Source organism: Trichophyton benhamiae (genome assembly GCF_000151125.1).
Source record: "Trichophyton benhamiae CBS 112371 chromosome Unknown contig01989.5, whole genome shotgun sequence".
Taxonomy (NCBI): Eukaryota; Fungi; Ascomycota; class Eurotiomycetes; order Onygenales; family Arthrodermataceae; genus Trichophyton; species Trichophyton benhamiae.
The window spans coordinates 573,719-590,923 of NW_003315112.1; the positions used below are offsets into that span (position 1 = coordinate 573,719).

Sequence of the window (17,205 nt, forward strand, 5' to 3'; positions counted from 1 at the left end):
ATGACGGGTCTCGTAAAACGCCCGCGCCGTCATCCGAATAAGAGTTCCTGCGAGATCCATGCTGCCAGTTTCTTCACGAGGCCAGGTCTACAGTCTGCTAGCGATGCTGGCGGCGTTGTCGGCCTGTTGGTGTGTTGCTTCGGAGGGGGTAGGTGTGTGCCTATCTCATTGCGCCAGGCCGAAGGGACGCCCTCCGCGCGGCAGCGAGGCTGACCGTGAGCGAGATCCCAAGATACAGACACAGCGATGCTTCGCTATCCGATCAGTAGCAGCCCCGGCGAGCTATCCGTCTTGTCCGTGGACGTCGAAGCTGGTGGTGTGCCGTCGAATCGAATATTTTATATGTTGAATACCTTTTCCGATATTTGAATCATCGACTTGCTGAGTAAGTAGTTAGTAATACGATGACTAAGAAAGTGAATGACGAAATGATGAATAAGCTTATGATGAGTAAGGCATAACACAGCGTTTCGCTTAGACTCGCATAAAACGCCGTTCCGACACGCACCCACCACAACAGCACGGGCTGGTGGCGCAGCGGTTAGCGCAGGGGATTGCAGCTATGTTTCTTCACAACGAGAAGTTATATATTATCCCAAGGTCCCCGGTTCAATTCCGGGTCAGCCCTGTTTCTTTTTTATTTTTATTTTTTTATATCCATCCTTACTGCTCACTTAGATCCCACACGGTTTATTGACTTATTTACACCTATTTCTAGAGGCATTCGAACGAGAACCCCTCGAGAAGGAAAAAGCGACATCCCAGGGTCGGTGGCGTAGTGGTTATCGCAGACGATTGCAGATCGTAAGGTGCCCAGTTCGATTCTGGGTCGACCCTAACATGTGTCCTGTAGCGTTTTTGATATCCTCTAGGGCTACTGCCTGCCTACCCTTCATTCAGGATAATATTCTTTTTGCTCCTGGAATGCTTGTTGGTCTCGCTGTTGTTCTTTTTGAGGCTCTAAAATTAGGTCATGTGCCGATTTTAATAACTGATTAGGTAATCGTCCATGACCAAGCTAAAGTCGACTTCGATCTCGAAAATAACAGAAAAAGTTGAAAAATAGGAAGCGAAACAAGACAGAAGATCACGAATAGCCGCAGCATTGATAGATGAACGTTTCAAGTTCAGTTCTCCCAGCATGGATTCAGCTGTCCAGAACCCCAGTCCGGGCGATAATCCCGCTAAACAAGACCCTCCTACCCCTCAGGCGACTGTCGCAGACCAGGCCGGCGAGCAGAAAATGGACTCGAGCGCAACTGGAAGAGGTGGCCGAAATAAACAGAAAGATATGGGAAGGAAGGCTTACCGGTAGGTATCTCCTTTCTAAGGAGAGGTTTTTGTATTTTTATTCGTACTTCTTCTGCTTGGTCATGACCAACTAACTAAGTCAGGAATAAACACATAGATAGGCGCGCAGCAAACGACCGACAGGAGGCCAAACGGAGGAAGCTCGAGCAGGGAGAGAACCCAATGCCAATATATGCCACTCAATTCTCCCAGGAGGATATTGATGCCGATGTGCGGCGGCCAAAAAAGAAGGTTATCGTCATGTTGGGCTACTCTGGCACCGGATACCATGGGATGCAATTGTAAGTACCACATCTCATAAGTGGCCAAGAAAACCCTCTCTAACAAATATCGTAGATGTCCTACTGAAAAGACAATTGAAGGAGACTTATTTGCGGCCTTTGTTGCCGCTAACGCCATCTCCAAGGCCAACGCCGTCGACCCTAAGAAATCATCCTTTGTCCGCTGCGCACGAACAGACAAGGGCGTACATGCAGCCGGAAACGTGGTCTCTCTCAAGCTCATTATTGAAGACCCAGATATAGTACAGAAGATCAATGAGAAACTGAACCCGCAAATCAGGGTGTGGGGCATCATACCGGCGACCAAGGGATTCAGTGCCTATCAGTTCTGTGATTCTCGGATGTATGAATATTTGATACCCTCGCATTGCTTCCTCCCTCCCCATCCGAGCACTTTCCTGGCCCAGAAAATGGTTGAAATGGCGGAGAAGCACGGTGATATGGAGGCATTTAAAGAGAGACAGGCTGAGGTAGAGTCTTACTGGGAAGAAACAGACAAGAAGCACATCCAGCCCATAATAGATGCCCTGCCCGAGAAGATCAAGCCCTATGTTCAAGCTGCAGTTGGGTCCGTTGGAAGCGAAGAAGAGAAGGCAACTCCAGCCAACACTGGGTCCGGAGAAGCTTGTGAAGAGCAAACAGAGCAAACAGAAAGTGATACCAAAAAATCCGACCTTACACCGGACGAACAAGCCCGGGTTAACGTGGCAATCAAAGACATCAGGACAGCCTACTTCAAAGCCAAGAATGAATACCGTATACCCCCTGAACGCCTTGCGCGCATCAACGCCGCATTAGCCCTCTACGTCGGCACTAAAAATTTCCACAACTACACCATCCAAAAGACCTTCCGCGACCCCTCCGCAAGACGCTTAATAAAGTCTTTTAAAATCTCCCGAGACCCTGTGGTCATCAACGGAACTGAATGGCTAAGCTTAAAAGTTCACGGCCAAAGCTTCATGATGCATCAGATCAGAAAGATGGTTGCAATGGTTGCTTTGCTCGTTCGTTGCGGAGCAGATATCAAGCGTATTGAAGAAAGCTATCAGAATTCCAGGATACCGATTCCCAAAGCACCGGGTCTGGGGCTGCTTCTTGAACGACCTATTTTTGACGGGTATAATAAGAAAGCCAAAGACCTCGGTAGAGAACTACTGGATTTTGACAAATATGAGAAGGAAATGGACGAGTTCAAGCTTAAGGAGATATACCAGCGTATCTTCACGGAGGAAGCTGAGAAACATGCGTAAGCTCCCCCACACTCCGTTTCTGGTGTTGGCGACTACTAACATTTTACCTGCTGAAGTTTCGGAACCTTTTTCAATCATATTGATAGCTATAAAGAAAATACTTTCTTATATGTCACTTCAGGTGGCCTAGCTGCCTGCAGCTCGTCTACTGCCCAACCCACTGCTGCTCAAGAGGAAGATGCCAGGAAGGCTCAAAGCAAGGTTCTTGCAGAGGTTGAGTCAGAATCCGAAGCAGAGCTTGTGGATAACGGTGAAGATGGCGGTTAGTAAGGATCGTGGTAGAAGAGCCCCGTGTTACTCACTTTCGTGCGGTATATAGAATGATAGATATTCAATATTGGAGTCAAATAAAGACTCGGTTTTTTTTCATAAGGATTTACTGTATCAATTCTCGCGTTACTGAAATTGTATCTGTGAAAAACGGCTATGACTGGGACATCCCATTTTTTCTAACAGAGGATACATAAGAGACACAGATAAGCAGATTTGGCTTTACTTCGAGCAAGACGAAATAGGAAAAAGGGAGAGAGATATAGGTAAGTAAAAGTAAGCAGAGAAACAGTAAATTCCTCAGTGTAGACATAACTTGACCAATCAATCATCATATCACAGCTGCGTATATTCATTAAGCGTGTCATGACGACCCTCCCCGAAAAAATAAAGTAGCAAGGCAAATAAAAATAAAAAAATAAAAAGAGAATAAAAAACATAGAGCAGAAGAATGGACATATGAAATAGAAAAATAAAAGAAGAAAAGAAAATTGACGCGGAGGGAGGGACATTTGCGGGACATTTGAGATAGAGACAGTTATCCAGGAAAATCGACGACAAAAGGAACTTGTGCTACGAGGCAACAAGTGGAGAAGAAAAAGCACAGATTGCCTGCCAGAGATTGTGCTATACTACAGTCAGTAGAGTAGAAAGAAAATGACCTTTAGAAGATGAGTGATCGGGTCTTTTGGCGTCGAGCCTCTTGGGAATTGATGTTTGGCTGCGATAGTTGTGGTTGATGTCGGGGACGTGGAATGCCCCCTGGAGTTGGTCTACTTTGACCAATGTGTTGCTCCTTTGGAGGGGGTGGGGGTGCGTATGAGTGTCTGACAAGCTTCCTCTCTTCAACAGTCGGTTTCTTATCCTCAACAGGCCGTTTGATGTTCAGGTTCTTTTCACGGCGGAGAACAAGATCTGTCCATGGTTTGGCTTGGCCACTTCCAGAAGAGTGGCACTTTCCAACGGTCTCCGAGAGGACTTTCATCCAACCGTCCTTCTCTGCCCTGCTGTCGGCGTAGAAGTCAATAACCTCTCCGTTGCCGAAGCGAATTCGGAAACCTTCTTCGACAAACATATAGCCCTCTTCCTCCTCGGCAAAGGCAGATTTACGTCTTCGACCACCCTTAGCAGATGTCTCTTTTTGAGTGAGAGATGACCTGTCATCTATCAATTTGACTGCTTTGGCCAAATTAATGGTGGCACGGGGCTGGCGAGTAACCTCGTGGAAGGCAGTTAATTTAGATCCTTGTAGTTTAAATAGACGGCGGCGCCAGTACTAGTTACTTGTTAGCCTGTAGATTATTATACGTATCTTCGAGCAGTGACTTACTGGACAATCGCCTCCTTGCTGGGACAAGAATCCCTCCCAATTTCTAGCAGCGGCATGGTCTGCTTCCCTCATTTCGCGAATACAGGCGTTCATGCTCTTTGGCATATCATCGTCAGTGGCACCTTTGGGCTTTGGAACATACAGCAATTGAAGCTCCAACGTTCCAATCTTATACGGAGGTCGACGAGAGATAGTGGTGGCAGTGCTTCGTTTGCTCTTAACACTGCTAACAGTCTCGTCGATGGCCCACTCGTTGAAACAAGTCACATCAACAGTAAGTGGGCGCCCAAAGGCTTTCTCCTCAAAATCGGCCAGGGATACATAAGCGCGTGCAAAGTTGCCATCCTTGTCAACAACCTTTCTGACTTTCTCCCAAGGATCGATAATATTTGCCAGGGCCTTTTCTTCTGCTTGTCTTTTCTGAAGTTGCTGTGCCTCCTGCTGCTGGCGAAGTTCCATCTCTCGGCGTTTCTTGGGGGAGGCAAAAACGCGACTGAAAGCAGAGGACTTCTGTGGTTTGGGAGCTTTCGTCGGAGAAGCGGGCCGTACCGGCTGTGGTTTAGGTTTGATTTGGTCTGGTTTCATCTGCAAAGTTAACTGGAACTCCAGCTCCTGCATAACAACAAGCTCAAACTCCTGACCAATTGGAGCAGATCTGCCGAGTTCAAGACACGAAGTCGTGACACAATGCAAACCGTTGTCCAGAGTAAGAGAAAAATACGATCGTTCACCTAGATGAACAAGGTGAGTACGCATTATTCTGTATCATGTTAACCGAAGAAAACTCACCTCGAGGAAGGGGAAGGTCCAAATCTTTGACACCAACCACCTTGACAAACAACCTGCCGCGGTCACCATCTTCTTCGGTGTTGTCACAGCCATCTCCAGTCTCAGCCTCTACAGCCTCCTCTGCGTCATTTGCTGCGTCCTTAACTGTACTTTCTTGACCAGGAAGAGGCGGAACAGGTTCCTCCGCAATTTTCTTCCGAGGAATAGCCCCAGACATCTTAATGCTTTGACGTCTTGCCTTGGGGGTCCAAGGCTCAGTGGTCCAGGTTTGCTGGCTGGCCTTCCTCGGGGAGTTTGGAGCGGTGAGGGATTCTGTGTTAGCGTCGTCCTCTGGGCGGCTCGTGGCAACTACCATTTTCGTGTTCTGTCTCATCAGGTAACCTCTCTGTTTTGTTGTAATGGTGTCAGCTGTATTTCTATCAACGGAAGATGATGAAGCGTCTTGTGCTGAGTTGCCTGCGCCTGATGTCTGTGCTGAGAGTTGGGAAAAGGGGATATCGAATGCTACCTTTTGAGCCTCCATAACTCGGTCAAACTCGGCATCAAGGCCAAAGCCGTCGCTGCCAGAGTCCACTTTGATGTCAAGCTTAACCAGCGAGCTAATTCGAGACTTTTCGGGCAGTGGCGCAAGCTCCAAGGGTTTGCGTTCTCTCGGTTGTTCAGATTCAGTGCTCTCTTCCTCCTTGACCGGTTGTTCCACGCGCGGCAAAGGCTTGAACTCTTCAATGGGTGAAACCGGAACATCTTGACCACTAACTCTACGCCGCGTTGCTGCCATGGTGCTTACATCGGCTGGAGTCAATGAGGTGCGTGTCTTGTAAGTGCCTCCGGGGGCTTTAATAGTTGCTATCGGCTCGGGGACGATAAGCGACTGATCAGGGGATTCTGCGGGCGAAATTGGATGACGAATAACAGAATCGGGACTACCAGGGCGGTCAAGTGAATTACGGACATTTTCCTGACCAATGCGAGGAGGCTGGGCGAGCCTGTCTTCAGCGGGAGGCGTAGACTGATCAATGTAAGATGTGAACTGAACATCAAAATTAGGGTCTGCATCGGGTCCAGACATCGACGATGCTAATAAATCATGCTCCGGATATTGAGGAGAATGGACAGACTTAGTGGGAGTCAATTCTCCAGCTCCCATTTCGAAGTTATGGGGGGTACCTCCCGGAGGGGTGGGCACGTCGTCCTTGGAGGTATCAGAGTAGCGGCTGCTTGAATCGTCAACAATGTGACCCGGTGCCTCAGCATGGTCAGTCTCTCCATTCGTATCATTCCCACTGAACATGGGGACAGAGTAGAGATCCATATCGTCATCATCCTCCTCCTCTTTTATGATCACAGTTTCGTCTTCGAAGGGCTGATCGGTTTCCAGAGACGGAATTGGTACGTCTGGATCCAGAGGCAAAGCGTTGTAATTTCCAGAGTTGTGCGAAGTATCGTGATATTCACTCAACTCAGAAGACTCTTCCCGGCTTTTCATATTTTTCAGGATTGACTCGCGTGAAATACGGGGAGACTCAATCTCCGGAGACTCATCATTGCCCTCTGACTTTTGGCTATGGTCAAGGTCACGCTCAACACTCCTTTCCTTTGCTCCCGCACGTCTCATCCGTCGCTCACGCTGTGTCTCTGCGTCTGACTGATAGCTATGTTCACCACTCATCATCAACTTAAGTCTATCCTCAAGTGAGAGAGAATTGCGACTAGGACTGGCGATGTCTGATTTGGAGCAAGAGGCAGGGCGAAGAGGTTGTGGCATGTCACGCTGAGCACTGCTTCCACGTTCAAATGCAGCATTCAAACCAGGGCTTGGAGAGCTTCTAGAAGTTTGAGGAGATGATTGGGAAGGTGGAAGCGGAGGAAGTGGGCGGCGCTCCCCGTTGGAGTCCAATGATTCAATGCGGTTCTTGAACAGAGTAGAATCCCTGGAGCTTGGCCTGATGTCAGGGCCTGGACTTCCGAAATCGTCATTGAAAGGATCTCCATCACTTCCAACAGTCTCATCATTTGCGCTGTCCGGGCTCATGTAGCGCCATTCGTCCGGGAGTACGACTGGAGTCTTATCCGTGTCTTCAAGGGAGGCATCAAAACTATCCTCGATCTCCATGGAATAGCTTTGATCAAAACTGTCTTCATTGCTTGCATCTTCAAAGCTTCCTTCACGGGAGCTAGAAGCCACGGATGAAGGAACGGGTGTGGTCATCTCATATTCATTAACCTGGGGGGGAGCAGCGTCGAATGTAACACTCTTTGTCTGGCGATGGTAGCTGTATCCTTCAGAGGCCATACTGACCCTGCTTTCATCAGCATCGTCAGACCATATTTCGCGCCGTGGGTCGAATGCGGCTGATCCTCGGCCAAACCGGCTTGCTTTCGATAGCGAGGATTTGCCCGGCGACTGAGAAGTAGGGGATTTTATTGGGGAACTAGCATCCTCGTCTCCACTTTTGGCCGTGGTTTGCGGTGTCCCCGCTCCCTCGCCACTATTCTTAAATCCTGCAGTCTGCGATGGGAGTTGACGTCGAGCATCAATCTGACTTGTTCCATCTTGGCTGTTTTGAAACTGACGGCTTAGAGGCCTGCCACTTGCTAGCGGCCTCTCCAAAACCTGAATGTGAGTAGGATCATATTCCTGCTTGTGCTCCCTGGCGAACATGCTGCTGTTCTTGACTCGCGAAGCGCGCATTAAATTCTCAATTGACGATCGTTTACTTGCAGAGGATGTCCTTGGGGACCCCTCATACGGATCACTATTCTCGTGGCCCAGCCTAAAAGGCGAACCAGCGTCACGACCTTGCCAGAAGCGCCGTGGAGAGGTAGCATTGCTCAATGGCGAATTTTCAAATGGTGAAGATTCAGTACTTGCTGGATCCTGTCGGACATGTCAGATGTTTCAATTGATATAGGCCAGAAGAAAAACGAAAAGCTGTTTTAGCGTACCTTCCAGCTGGGAGAGTTGCGCCTCTGAGCCACTGGGCTAAGTTCAGAGAGTGGGCGCTGACTCGAACCCATTTTTCAACAGTAGATATTGAAATCTGTGTATGAAACAGGTCAGTATAAACATGATATCAAGATGGCCGATCCCGCGTCTCCGGGGAAAATCAATATGACATTCATACCTCAAACAAGTAGACGAAACAAAGGCTCGCCGCGAGCTAGTAAATGTAATGTTCGTTGATATGATCTGCTGCGACTGCAATATCAAAGAATTTATCACCGGACAATGGGGAATCAAAATGGCTTCCACAAAGGATTGGGAAGAGTAGAATCGAGTCGCGAACGACAACAAATAACAAAAACGAGGCAAGTTGCGCAGCGCGCAAAGCGCTAACGAATGAGGGAACAGAAAGAGGACTGCAAGAGCAGGGTATCTCTGCAGGACGAAGAAGAGACTGTGTCTGGAGGAAAGGAGAAGAAGAAGAGGGGAAGAAGAAGGTGATGGTTTTGATGTCTGGATGATGGGGTTGAAGTTGGAGTTGAGGAGTTGATATAAGGTGTTGACAAATAAAACGCAAAAGCCTATTTGTTGCCATGACAACGGCTTAGTAAGAAGGTTATTCAACAGCTGAGTAATGGGTGAGTCATCCGGAACGGCCAAATATTTAGCCGGAGCCTATCGGGGCATGGAGGCCCGGGCGGGCAAACTCAAAATAAAAAATATTTGGAAGAAAGCGAAAGGCAATCGACGACGACGACGACGACGACGACGTCAACCTTAGCGAAGTCGTTGAAGCGGCAGCTGGGATATCAGAGATGCTGTCGGCAAGGGCCCCTTTGAGGCCTAGGAACATGTGTTTGTACTGTCAGATTACTCGCGCGAGTCTCCTGCCCGTCAGCGAGGCATTACAGCCATGGAGACAGCTCTCTCGGGCAGCTTCGACAGCCCATGCTCGACGGAAGCCCTCACGAATGAGGCTGTCGCCGAATGTAGCAAAGTCCGTGCTACCAGATGAGAAATCTAAGAAGTCTGGCCGGTTTGAGAACAGCCCGTTTGGAGCCATGAACCGGACCAGCGTTCGTCTCCGGGATAACACCCGCCCCAGATCGGACGCCGAGCTCAGGCGAGCAGCCAAACCGAAGTTCAGAGAGCAAGGACAGGATAAGGAAAAGAGCGAAGAATCGTGGATGAAGCCTCTGAAGATGCAGATTGCCCTAACTCCTGTGCCGTACAATCGACGTATGGCGATCAAGGAGAAGATTGCCGACATAACTTCATTCGACCAATTCCCGCTTCTCGACGTTGTGCGCGAGGCAGTGTATAAGAATGCGCTGGTGGGGATGGAGGATATCACTCCCACGCCCATTCAGCGTGTTGCCATACCGACACTGTTGGGCAACAATAACAAGACTCCCGACCCCGCTGCCCAAACAGACGACCTTGCGCCCAAGTATGACCAGTTCCTGCTCGCGGCGGAAACCGGCTCAGGCAAGACTTTGGCCTATCTTGTTCCCGTACTTGATGCTCTCAAGAATGCTGAGGCCTTTCAGAAGGAACAGGACAAGATCGAGTCTGATGAAAAGGCGAGGAAGGAGCAGGAGGAAAAAGAGCGACGAGAAAAGAACAACATATTTGAGTTGGAGTCCCCTGAGCTTACAACACCAGATACATACCAGGATGTTGCAAAGCCCCGAGTTATTATTCTGGTCCCTACATCCGAACTGGTGAACCAAGTAGGGCACTTAGTCAAGCAGCTCTCACACACGATCAAATTCCGTTCTGCTCTTATCAGCTCCTCGCAGACCCCGCGTAGGATTCGAAATAGTTTGTTCAACCCCGCCGGTTTAGACGTGCTCGTCAGTACGCCGCACCTGGTTAGCTCAATTGCAGAGTCTAATCCATACATCCTGAGTCGTGTAACTCACCTCGTTGCGGACGAGGCAGATTCCCTCTTTGACCGGTCTTTCTCACCAATCACAAACTCTATAATCGAACGAGCAGCATCAACGCTAAAACAGCTCATTCTCTGCTCTGCTACAATTCCTCGACACTTGGATAATCGTCTTCGTGAACTATACCCTAATATTCGAAGACTCGTCACTCCGAATCTCCACGCTATTCCTCGAAGAGTCCAACTCGGTGTTGTAGATGTCGACAAAGAGCCCTACCATGGCAAAAAGTCCCTTGCATGCGCTGACGTCATATGGTCCCTGGGTAAGGCTGGAAGCGGTGATGATGGGGATGCCTTTGCCCGTATTACCGGCACGCCAGAGACAAAACATATCATCGTATTCGTCAATGAGCGCGAATCAGCTGAAGAGGTAGCTGGTTTCCTGGCTTCAAAAGGAATTGACGCTGTTGCCCTGACCCGTGACACCTCAGAAAAACGACAAGCTGAGATCCTCAACGAGTTCACTCAGGCAAAGCCACAACTCTCCGAAGAGGACAAGAAATTGCTTATGAAGAGCAAGCAACTTGACTCAGGCTCAATACCCTTCCTGCAAAATGACGAGCCTAAAAAGCCCAGCTCAACAAAGTCACTAGACAACACTAAAGTCCTTGTCATTACTGACCTGGGATCCAGAGGAATTGATACTGTAGCTGTTCGAAACGTCATCTTGTACGATGTTCCTCACTCGACTATCGACTTTATTCATCGTCTGGGTCGTTTGGGTCGCATGGGCAGAAGAGGACGAGGCATCGTTCTTGTCAACAAGAAAGACCGAAAGGACGTCGTCAAGGGTGTCCGTGAAGCAATGTTCAGGGGACAAGCATTGATCTAACACTCATCTCCTCATTTCCACCATCTCTCTCCCCCCATATATGCATTTGTCTCCTTATATACCGTCCTGTATTATATACCATCTACATAGCATTGAATTCCTGGCGCCGGTTAAAAATTGTATGATAGTGGGTAACTGATCGGAAGCAACGAGTGTAGGTTGGAAATCGTTATAGAAATACGATAAATTTAATGACTTTCAGAGTTATAAATTTCAGAACTACACAAATAATAGAATTGTGAGCATTTGCTATTGAGAAAGCATTTGGCCAAATACCAATTAACCGAGATCACTCACTATTAGTCAAACATCGTGTGAGGGGTCCTGTACTAACAAATGTCTTCTCTCTACATTATTATGATCTAATATACATAGCTTACAGCTTCTATCCCACACTATACACACACAAACAACTCCCTCTTCTAGCAAGCAAGGAAATGTATCCTTCCCGCAGCCAAAATCTATGTAGGTTAAAAGGAAGAAAATACCCAAGATCTCACAAGAAATAAAGCGCTGCAGGTCTGTCGCCAATATCTACCTGTGCATCCTATTATTCAACAAGCTCAATACTCAATGATGGTGTCGGATACTTCTAGCACGTCGGATTCCTCCTCGGGGAGAGGATATTCACGAAGACACAAGAAACGTCATCGGATTCGGAAAAGCGGGCGACGACAGCGATCAGCCGGCAATACAGACAGAACATTAGATATGCTGATTCTAGTTTTTGTGGAGTACTTGAAGATCGAGATCGACAATGCGAAGATGCGGTTGTCAAAGGAGAAGGAATCACAGTCTAGAAAGGAAAAGCGGGCTTCGCCGTTGCAACCGCCGACGGAAAGGGTATATGGTGAGTAACCATTGACATTGGGATATCTTTTGGTCATTACACAAGCTTCAACTGATGCCTTGCAAAGATGCCGGAGATCCAATGCCCATAGACGGTTTTGACCAAGTGAACAGTCCCAACGAATCGGGTTACCATTATACGCCCGATTCTGAAACCCAGCTTGACATGCATGAGTGTCAGCGCACGTCGATTAGAGGATCTTGATATAGCTGGGTGGTGGGAAAGATCAGAAAGATCATTTTAGTAGGATTGTTCGGACGGTCATGCAAGACGGGAACTGGCAGGCCGTTGGGTTTGATGGACAGCCTATAACAGCAATTGAGGAAATTGAGAACCGCGGGCTAAAAGTTAACGATATCCCGTAAGTAACCTGCATCTCTCCGCATTAGTATGATTCAAGCTGATACTGAAAGTGAAGCTGTGAATGACAAGGGTGTACGGCTGCGAAGATACAAACAAGAAACCGCAGTAGCAAACATACAAAGCAAACAAGTTGTAGTAGCAATATAAAAGATAGAAAGTAAATCTAATAGACATACCTGTAAAACAATTTCGGGTATCCTCACTCAATAACTCAATTCACAGCTCGTATAATCACGATTCAGAGTCATGGGATTCCTCAACTGGTGGAGCAACCTTCGTGACTCTATGCACTCGGTCAAGGAAACTGAAACACGAACAGCTCATCGGCTTGCCCACTCGCCTCCAGAACTGTGGTCCAGTAGGGATCATATTGCATCGCGACGACTTCGTTTTCGACGAGAGCTAGCGCTCAAGAAGGCCAAGAAAGAGAACAGAAGCATTGTGCCCGTCGTAATGAGGTATCCCGAAGGTCCATACTGGCCATATACCATAGAGGACGACATGGTTGAATATCTCAAGGCATATAAACACAAGAGAAAGATAGACACTTTCCGAGCTCGTCATCCACACTTGCAAATCCATCAGACGGATGAAAACACCTTCCATGCGTATAATCCCTGGAATGGCGAAACATTCCTTCTCTATTGATTTGTTTGATATTGCGATGGAGGGCAGTCAAACAGCAATATCCCCAAACAAAACCATACAGAATCCCGACTTAAACACAGCTCTCCTCTAACCTTCTGGACGCCCGTCGACATGAGCGAGTAACACGTCTTCCTTCCCCAATCTCGCTTGCATCGGTCTCCGTCCTTGTTTCAGAAACATCTGGTGTAGGACTTGTAGTACTCACACCAAGTCCCCGACCCCGTCGATCAAGCCGCGATTCATCGTCATTTGTTAAGAAACGATGAATGGTACGGTGGTCCATTACCCGTTCTTCTTTGTCACGCCTACCCTCCTTATCAGTTTTGGGCCATCGATATCCATATAATTTAGAATGCCGTTCACAACGTGGACATTCTTTTCTTGTAAAATAAGCTTCTCCTTGAACAAACCAGTCACTGCACGTTTGGCATTCAACCCATCGATCACAACGCTGTACCAATAAAACACTAGTCTTGGTATAGTCCCCGGGGACACGAACCTTAAATATTGGAGGTTCCTCAACGACCGGTAATGGAAGGCCGCGTTTTTTGTATTTCCGTTTAGGTCTAGGGGCATCATTTGTAGCTTCTGATTCAACTGGTTCGGATACCGTGGATAGATCCGATAGATCTGTTTCGGAATCTCCAAGAATTATTTGAGGAAATGGAGGTTTAAGTTGTAGTTCGGGTATCTTTTCAGTCTTTCCTGGTTCATTTGTAGTTGAATCCTCGGTCTCCGGTGCAAGTGGCGCCTGGTCGCCAGATCCAGGACAAGATGTTGCGGCAGTCGATCCAGACGATTGACCACTACTATTTTCGATAGAAGTATCTCTTGACGCCCGACAAGCCGTTGATACTTCTTCATCGCAAAGTGGAATATCGGCTGTACTGCATTTATTCTTCGTGCTATTACCTCCGGGCAGAGTGGAATCGTTGGATTCTTCCGCGTTTCCGGCGAGTGGCGAGCACGTATTCGTCACTGGTGAAGGTGATCCCTGGTTTGGCTTTGCATCGACACCCACTGTATCATCTACAGATTCCTGAAGCCGCAAATTCGAAGATTTCCGCTCAACTTTCCTTCTCTTTCCTAGAAAACCATCGGAGGATTCGGAATCCGTTTCCAGCTCGTGCTTTTCGCATCCATTCGAAGAGCTGGGTGGGTTCTCTGACGCATCAGCAAATTCAGATGAGCTGTGCACCCAGCTGTTGACACGTGAGGCGGTTGGGGACGACCAGCCGTTACGCTGTGCTATTTCGCAGCTATGGCAAAGGCATTCGCAGTTATCCTCACCAAAGTAGTTGTCGCCATATGAGACTGTTATTTCATCTCCAATGTCAATATCCTGGGTGGCGACCACTTCCATGCTCTCGAAACCCCTCGTGACTAGTTTCGCATTGGCATTACAGTCGTGGTTCGCAAATCTTGCAGGCCCCAAAAACAGGGACGCTGTCTTTTTCCTGGTCGACATAACAATGCTGAAATCCCGTTTGGTAAGGTCAAGGTCATTTTCTTCCTCCTTGGTAATTGAAACTAGTGTCCCGCTGAGATATTTCACCGGATGACCGGACGGTATGAATTTCCTAGCAGAGACAGCCGCCTCATGGGTCAAAACCGTATATCTATTTGTAGTTGTAACCTCAAATGGGCAATCAGGGAGATATATTGATATGTATTTGCGAAGATGTCGACGAAACCATTCCCTTTCCCGGTCAGAATGAAGCCTATCGGTGAATTTCTTAAGTCCAGGAAGCGCTAGAAGCTGCTTCTCTGCCTTCGGCACGTCTTTGGCGACGATTACATCGTGAAGGAGAATAGACGTAATAGTGTCCTCGTTGATGCCCCTGACAGGGAAGTATTTGGTCCTGTTTTTGCGAATGGTGGTCCAAAAGAAAGCCTGTACCATATAGCTGTTAGAATAGGTATCGACCATCCCGTATGTCTCGTCTCCATAGTATCAGCGCAGGGCTTACATGGTCCACAAGGGTATCTGTCAAGATATCATCATATGTTGCGAGCTGAGAGAGCGTCAATCTCTCCCTCTTCTCGACGGCAGGTGTGCGTGGCATCGTTACAGGTCATATATCATCACAAAATAACAATAATGAGCTAGAACACCGTAATAATAGGGTCATGAAATAAGGTCATCGACGGGGAGCTTGCTCTCGGGGATTCAAGTCTTGGGGCGAACACAACCTCTAAACGGTCGCGTTTCAGTAGCATTGACCCAGAAGACTCCCACAAGACCAGCACTGTCTTCTCTGGAAGCACAGATCCTCCGCCGTCGACGTTCCAGGAGGACTGCGCACGCGATGTAAACGCCAGCCTTCTTCGCGCCGTTTTGGAACTTCTTCACGAGTCGCAAAGGGGGCCAAGTGCGACAGTCACGTGGTTGTATACTTCATTTAGCCGGGAGCACATTTTTACTTCCAACATGCTATTTTCAACACTAATGTTTCTCTGTCGCATGCACTGTAAATAGAAAATAGGAACTCTAGCTTCTCTCTACTGATTGCATATATAAAATCGCTGTATTTCTGGCACTTTACCACCGGGGTGAAGATGGAGCCGGAGTATCGGCATCCGGCATATGGTAAATCCGGATAAATGATTAGGTAATCAAAAAGATTGATGGAAGCCGTAAAAGAAAGAAGACGATGAAGAAGAAGCGAAACAGAAGGACAAGACATTGCGCAATGAAGCAAAGATGATACAACTAAAGGTATGCTACTTATGTGTTTGCTACATGCAGAATCTTGTGCTAACTTTGTTAATAGACCCTCCTCAACTGCATTGACAATTCCGGCGCCGCAGTCGTCGAATGCGCCCAAGTCCTGAAGAAGTCAAAGACAGGGACAATAGGTTCGTCTGGCCCCTTGATATATACATACACGGTTGCTTATTTGCTTATTTGACACGATTGCAGGTGATCGGATTGTTGTTGTCGTCCAGAAACAACGGAATTTCGGCTCAGATGGCAACGCAAGCACATCTATTGCCAACAAGGTCAAGCGAGGAGATGTTCGCCATGCCGTGATTGTTAGAACGAAGAAGGAGGTCCGACGGCCCGATGGAAGCTATGTCAAGTTCGACGATAATGCCTGTGTCCTGATAAACAAGTCCGGAGACCCAATTGGATCAAGATTAAACGGTGAGTTTGGAGACTGGTACCTGATATTGAAGACTAGCTGTGACGTGACTAACGTTTGGTGAATAGGCATTGTTGGAGCGGAACTACGAAATAAGAAATGGTCAAAGATATTGTCATTAGCGCCGATGCATTTGTAATATTATTTGTTGCCTGTATTATACAAGATCTCTTTTAAATGATGGCGTCGTGTATATCGTTAAATTCTTTTACTCTTCTAGAGACAATTTCACCCATACGCCCCCGTCCGTTCCTGCGGCGAAATGCAAATGTCCGTAACTCCTGGCCATAAAAAACAAAATGGAAGTGAATAATAGGTAGGACGTGCCCGAGTCGTTCGGTATCAAGCTCGTGAATGTTGTAAGGAAAATACCGAAGGTCTCGTAGACTGGAAAATTAACAGCAAGGAAATGTCGTAGAAGCCTCAAACGAACACCTTTCCGCAAGTGCAGCACACATAGTAAAGTTTCTGAGAGAGTCCCGAGAGTCAGAAAAGAGTATTCCAGAAGCCAGCAGTAATAACTTCATGTATCTCACCATTCCTGTCTCAGCAGACCGTTGCTGTGACTGGAAAAACACCGCCTCGTTCTCGCCGCAGTTAGGACACAATTTATTTGATCGAGGAAGCTAGAAGTTTAGTCCTTGTTAGCCAAATGAGTTCTTCAACACCGTTCAACGGCTACTAGCTCTGCTTCTGCTGAGAAGGTCTGTTCCAGGCCATGTATTCTGCAAAATCCCCGCAAGAGTCGCAGTTTATCAGGTCCCCACAAAGGAGACATAATGGTAGACCAACAGTTGGATCATTTCCGATGTCCTGTGTTACTCCTGCAGTGTCGCCGACCTGGCTATGAAGTTTGTTCTGGAAAACGCAATATGATGTTGCTGGCTCAGCGACGTGGCAGGTTCGGCATGCAAACACTAGGGAGTTCGTCGCACGGTCTTCTTTCGGGTATAACAAGTTGGAGCTACAAAAGCGCATAAGTTAGCCTGTCTTCATTCTCATTTTGAGTGGCTTGGGTTTAGAGTGAGCTGTGCATACCATTCGCGACAGAATTTGAAATGAATCTGATCGGTTCCTTGCTGCTGTTGCTGGCCGGAGCCATTCTGGGGAGCTGGGGACGCAGACATCGCTGGGTGTTTATGATAATATGCGATATTCGTATTCGAGTTGATGTATGATGTTAAACAATATTAAGAATGTTGCATGCTCGAGAGAAAGTTGAAGCTTGCGACTTCGCGTA

At 47.7% G+C, this 17,205-nt stretch overlaps 6 protein-coding genes, 1 non-coding gene and 1 pseudogene across 8 annotated transcripts; 6 read left to right on the forward strand and 2 right to left on the reverse strand.

Annotated features, from left to right (window-relative positions):
• Window positions 1–523: 523 nt before the first annotated feature.
• Window positions 524–628, forward strand: ARB_04911 (annotated as a pseudogene). The gene has a single exon. The product of its transcript is annotated as a tRNA-OTHER (tRNA).
• Window positions 629–764: 136 nt separating this feature from the next.
• On the forward strand, window positions 765–837 carry ARB_04912. Its single transcript has one exon. It is a non-coding gene; the product is annotated as a tRNA-Cys (tRNA).
• A 304-nt stretch (window positions 838–1,141) lies between these two features.
• On the forward strand, window positions 1,142–3,109 carry ARB_04913 (uncharacterized protein; the record flags this gene model as incomplete). Its single annotated transcript, XM_003016576.1, has 4 exons — window positions 1,142–1,311; window positions 1,413–1,592; window positions 1,648–2,838; window positions 2,929–3,109. The coding sequence occupies 4 exons, from the start codon at window positions 1,142–1,144 to the stop codon at window positions 3,107–3,109; spliced, it is 1,722 nt and encodes a 573-aa protein (XP_003016622.1).
• A 667-nt stretch (window positions 3,110–3,776) lies between these two features.
• On the reverse strand, window positions 3,777–7,893 carry ARB_04914 (GTP binding protein (Bud4), putative; the record flags this gene model as incomplete). The annotated part of the gene is made up of 3 exons (XM_003016577.1): window positions 3,777–4,388; window positions 4,443–5,173; window positions 5,232–7,893. 3 exons carry the CDS (start codon window positions 7,891–7,893, stop codon window positions 3,777–3,779), a joined length of 4,005 nt encoding a protein of 1,334 aa, XP_003016623.1.
• Window positions 7,894–9,026: 1,133 nt separating this feature from the next.
• ARB_04915 (uncharacterized protein) lies at window positions 9,027–10,958 on the forward strand (the record flags this gene model as incomplete). Its single annotated transcript, XM_003016578.1, has 1 exon — window positions 9,027–10,958. The coding sequence occupies one exon, from the start codon at window positions 9,027–9,029 to the stop codon at window positions 10,956–10,958; it is 1,932 nt and encodes a 643-aa protein (XP_003016624.1).
• Window positions 10,959–12,417: 1,459 nt separating this feature from the next.
• ARB_04916 (uncharacterized protein) lies at window positions 12,418–12,819 on the forward strand (the record flags this gene model as incomplete). The annotated part of the gene is made up of 1 exon (XM_003016579.1): window positions 12,418–12,819. The coding sequence occupies one exon, from the start codon at window positions 12,418–12,420 to the stop codon at window positions 12,817–12,819; it is 402 nt and encodes a 133-aa protein (XP_003016625.1).
• Window positions 12,820–13,101: 282 nt separating this feature from the next.
• ARB_04917 (SET domain protein) lies at window positions 13,102–14,885 on the reverse strand (the record flags this gene model as incomplete). The annotated part of the gene is made up of 3 exons (XM_003016580.1): window positions 13,102–13,218; window positions 13,319–14,713; window positions 14,790–14,885. The coding sequence occupies 3 exons, from the start codon at window positions 14,883–14,885 to the stop codon at window positions 13,102–13,104; spliced, it is 1,608 nt and encodes a 535-aa protein (XP_003016626.1).
• Window positions 14,886–15,378: 493 nt separating this feature from the next.
• On the forward strand, window positions 15,379–16,029 carry ARB_04918 (uncharacterized protein; the record flags this gene model as incomplete). The annotated part of the gene is made up of 4 exons (XM_003016581.1): window positions 15,379–15,409; window positions 15,468–15,538; window positions 15,594–15,678; window positions 15,743–16,029. 4 exons carry the CDS (start codon window positions 15,379–15,381, stop codon window positions 16,027–16,029), a joined length of 474 nt encoding a protein of 157 aa, XP_003016627.1.
• Window positions 16,030–17,205: the final 1,176 nt, after the last annotated feature.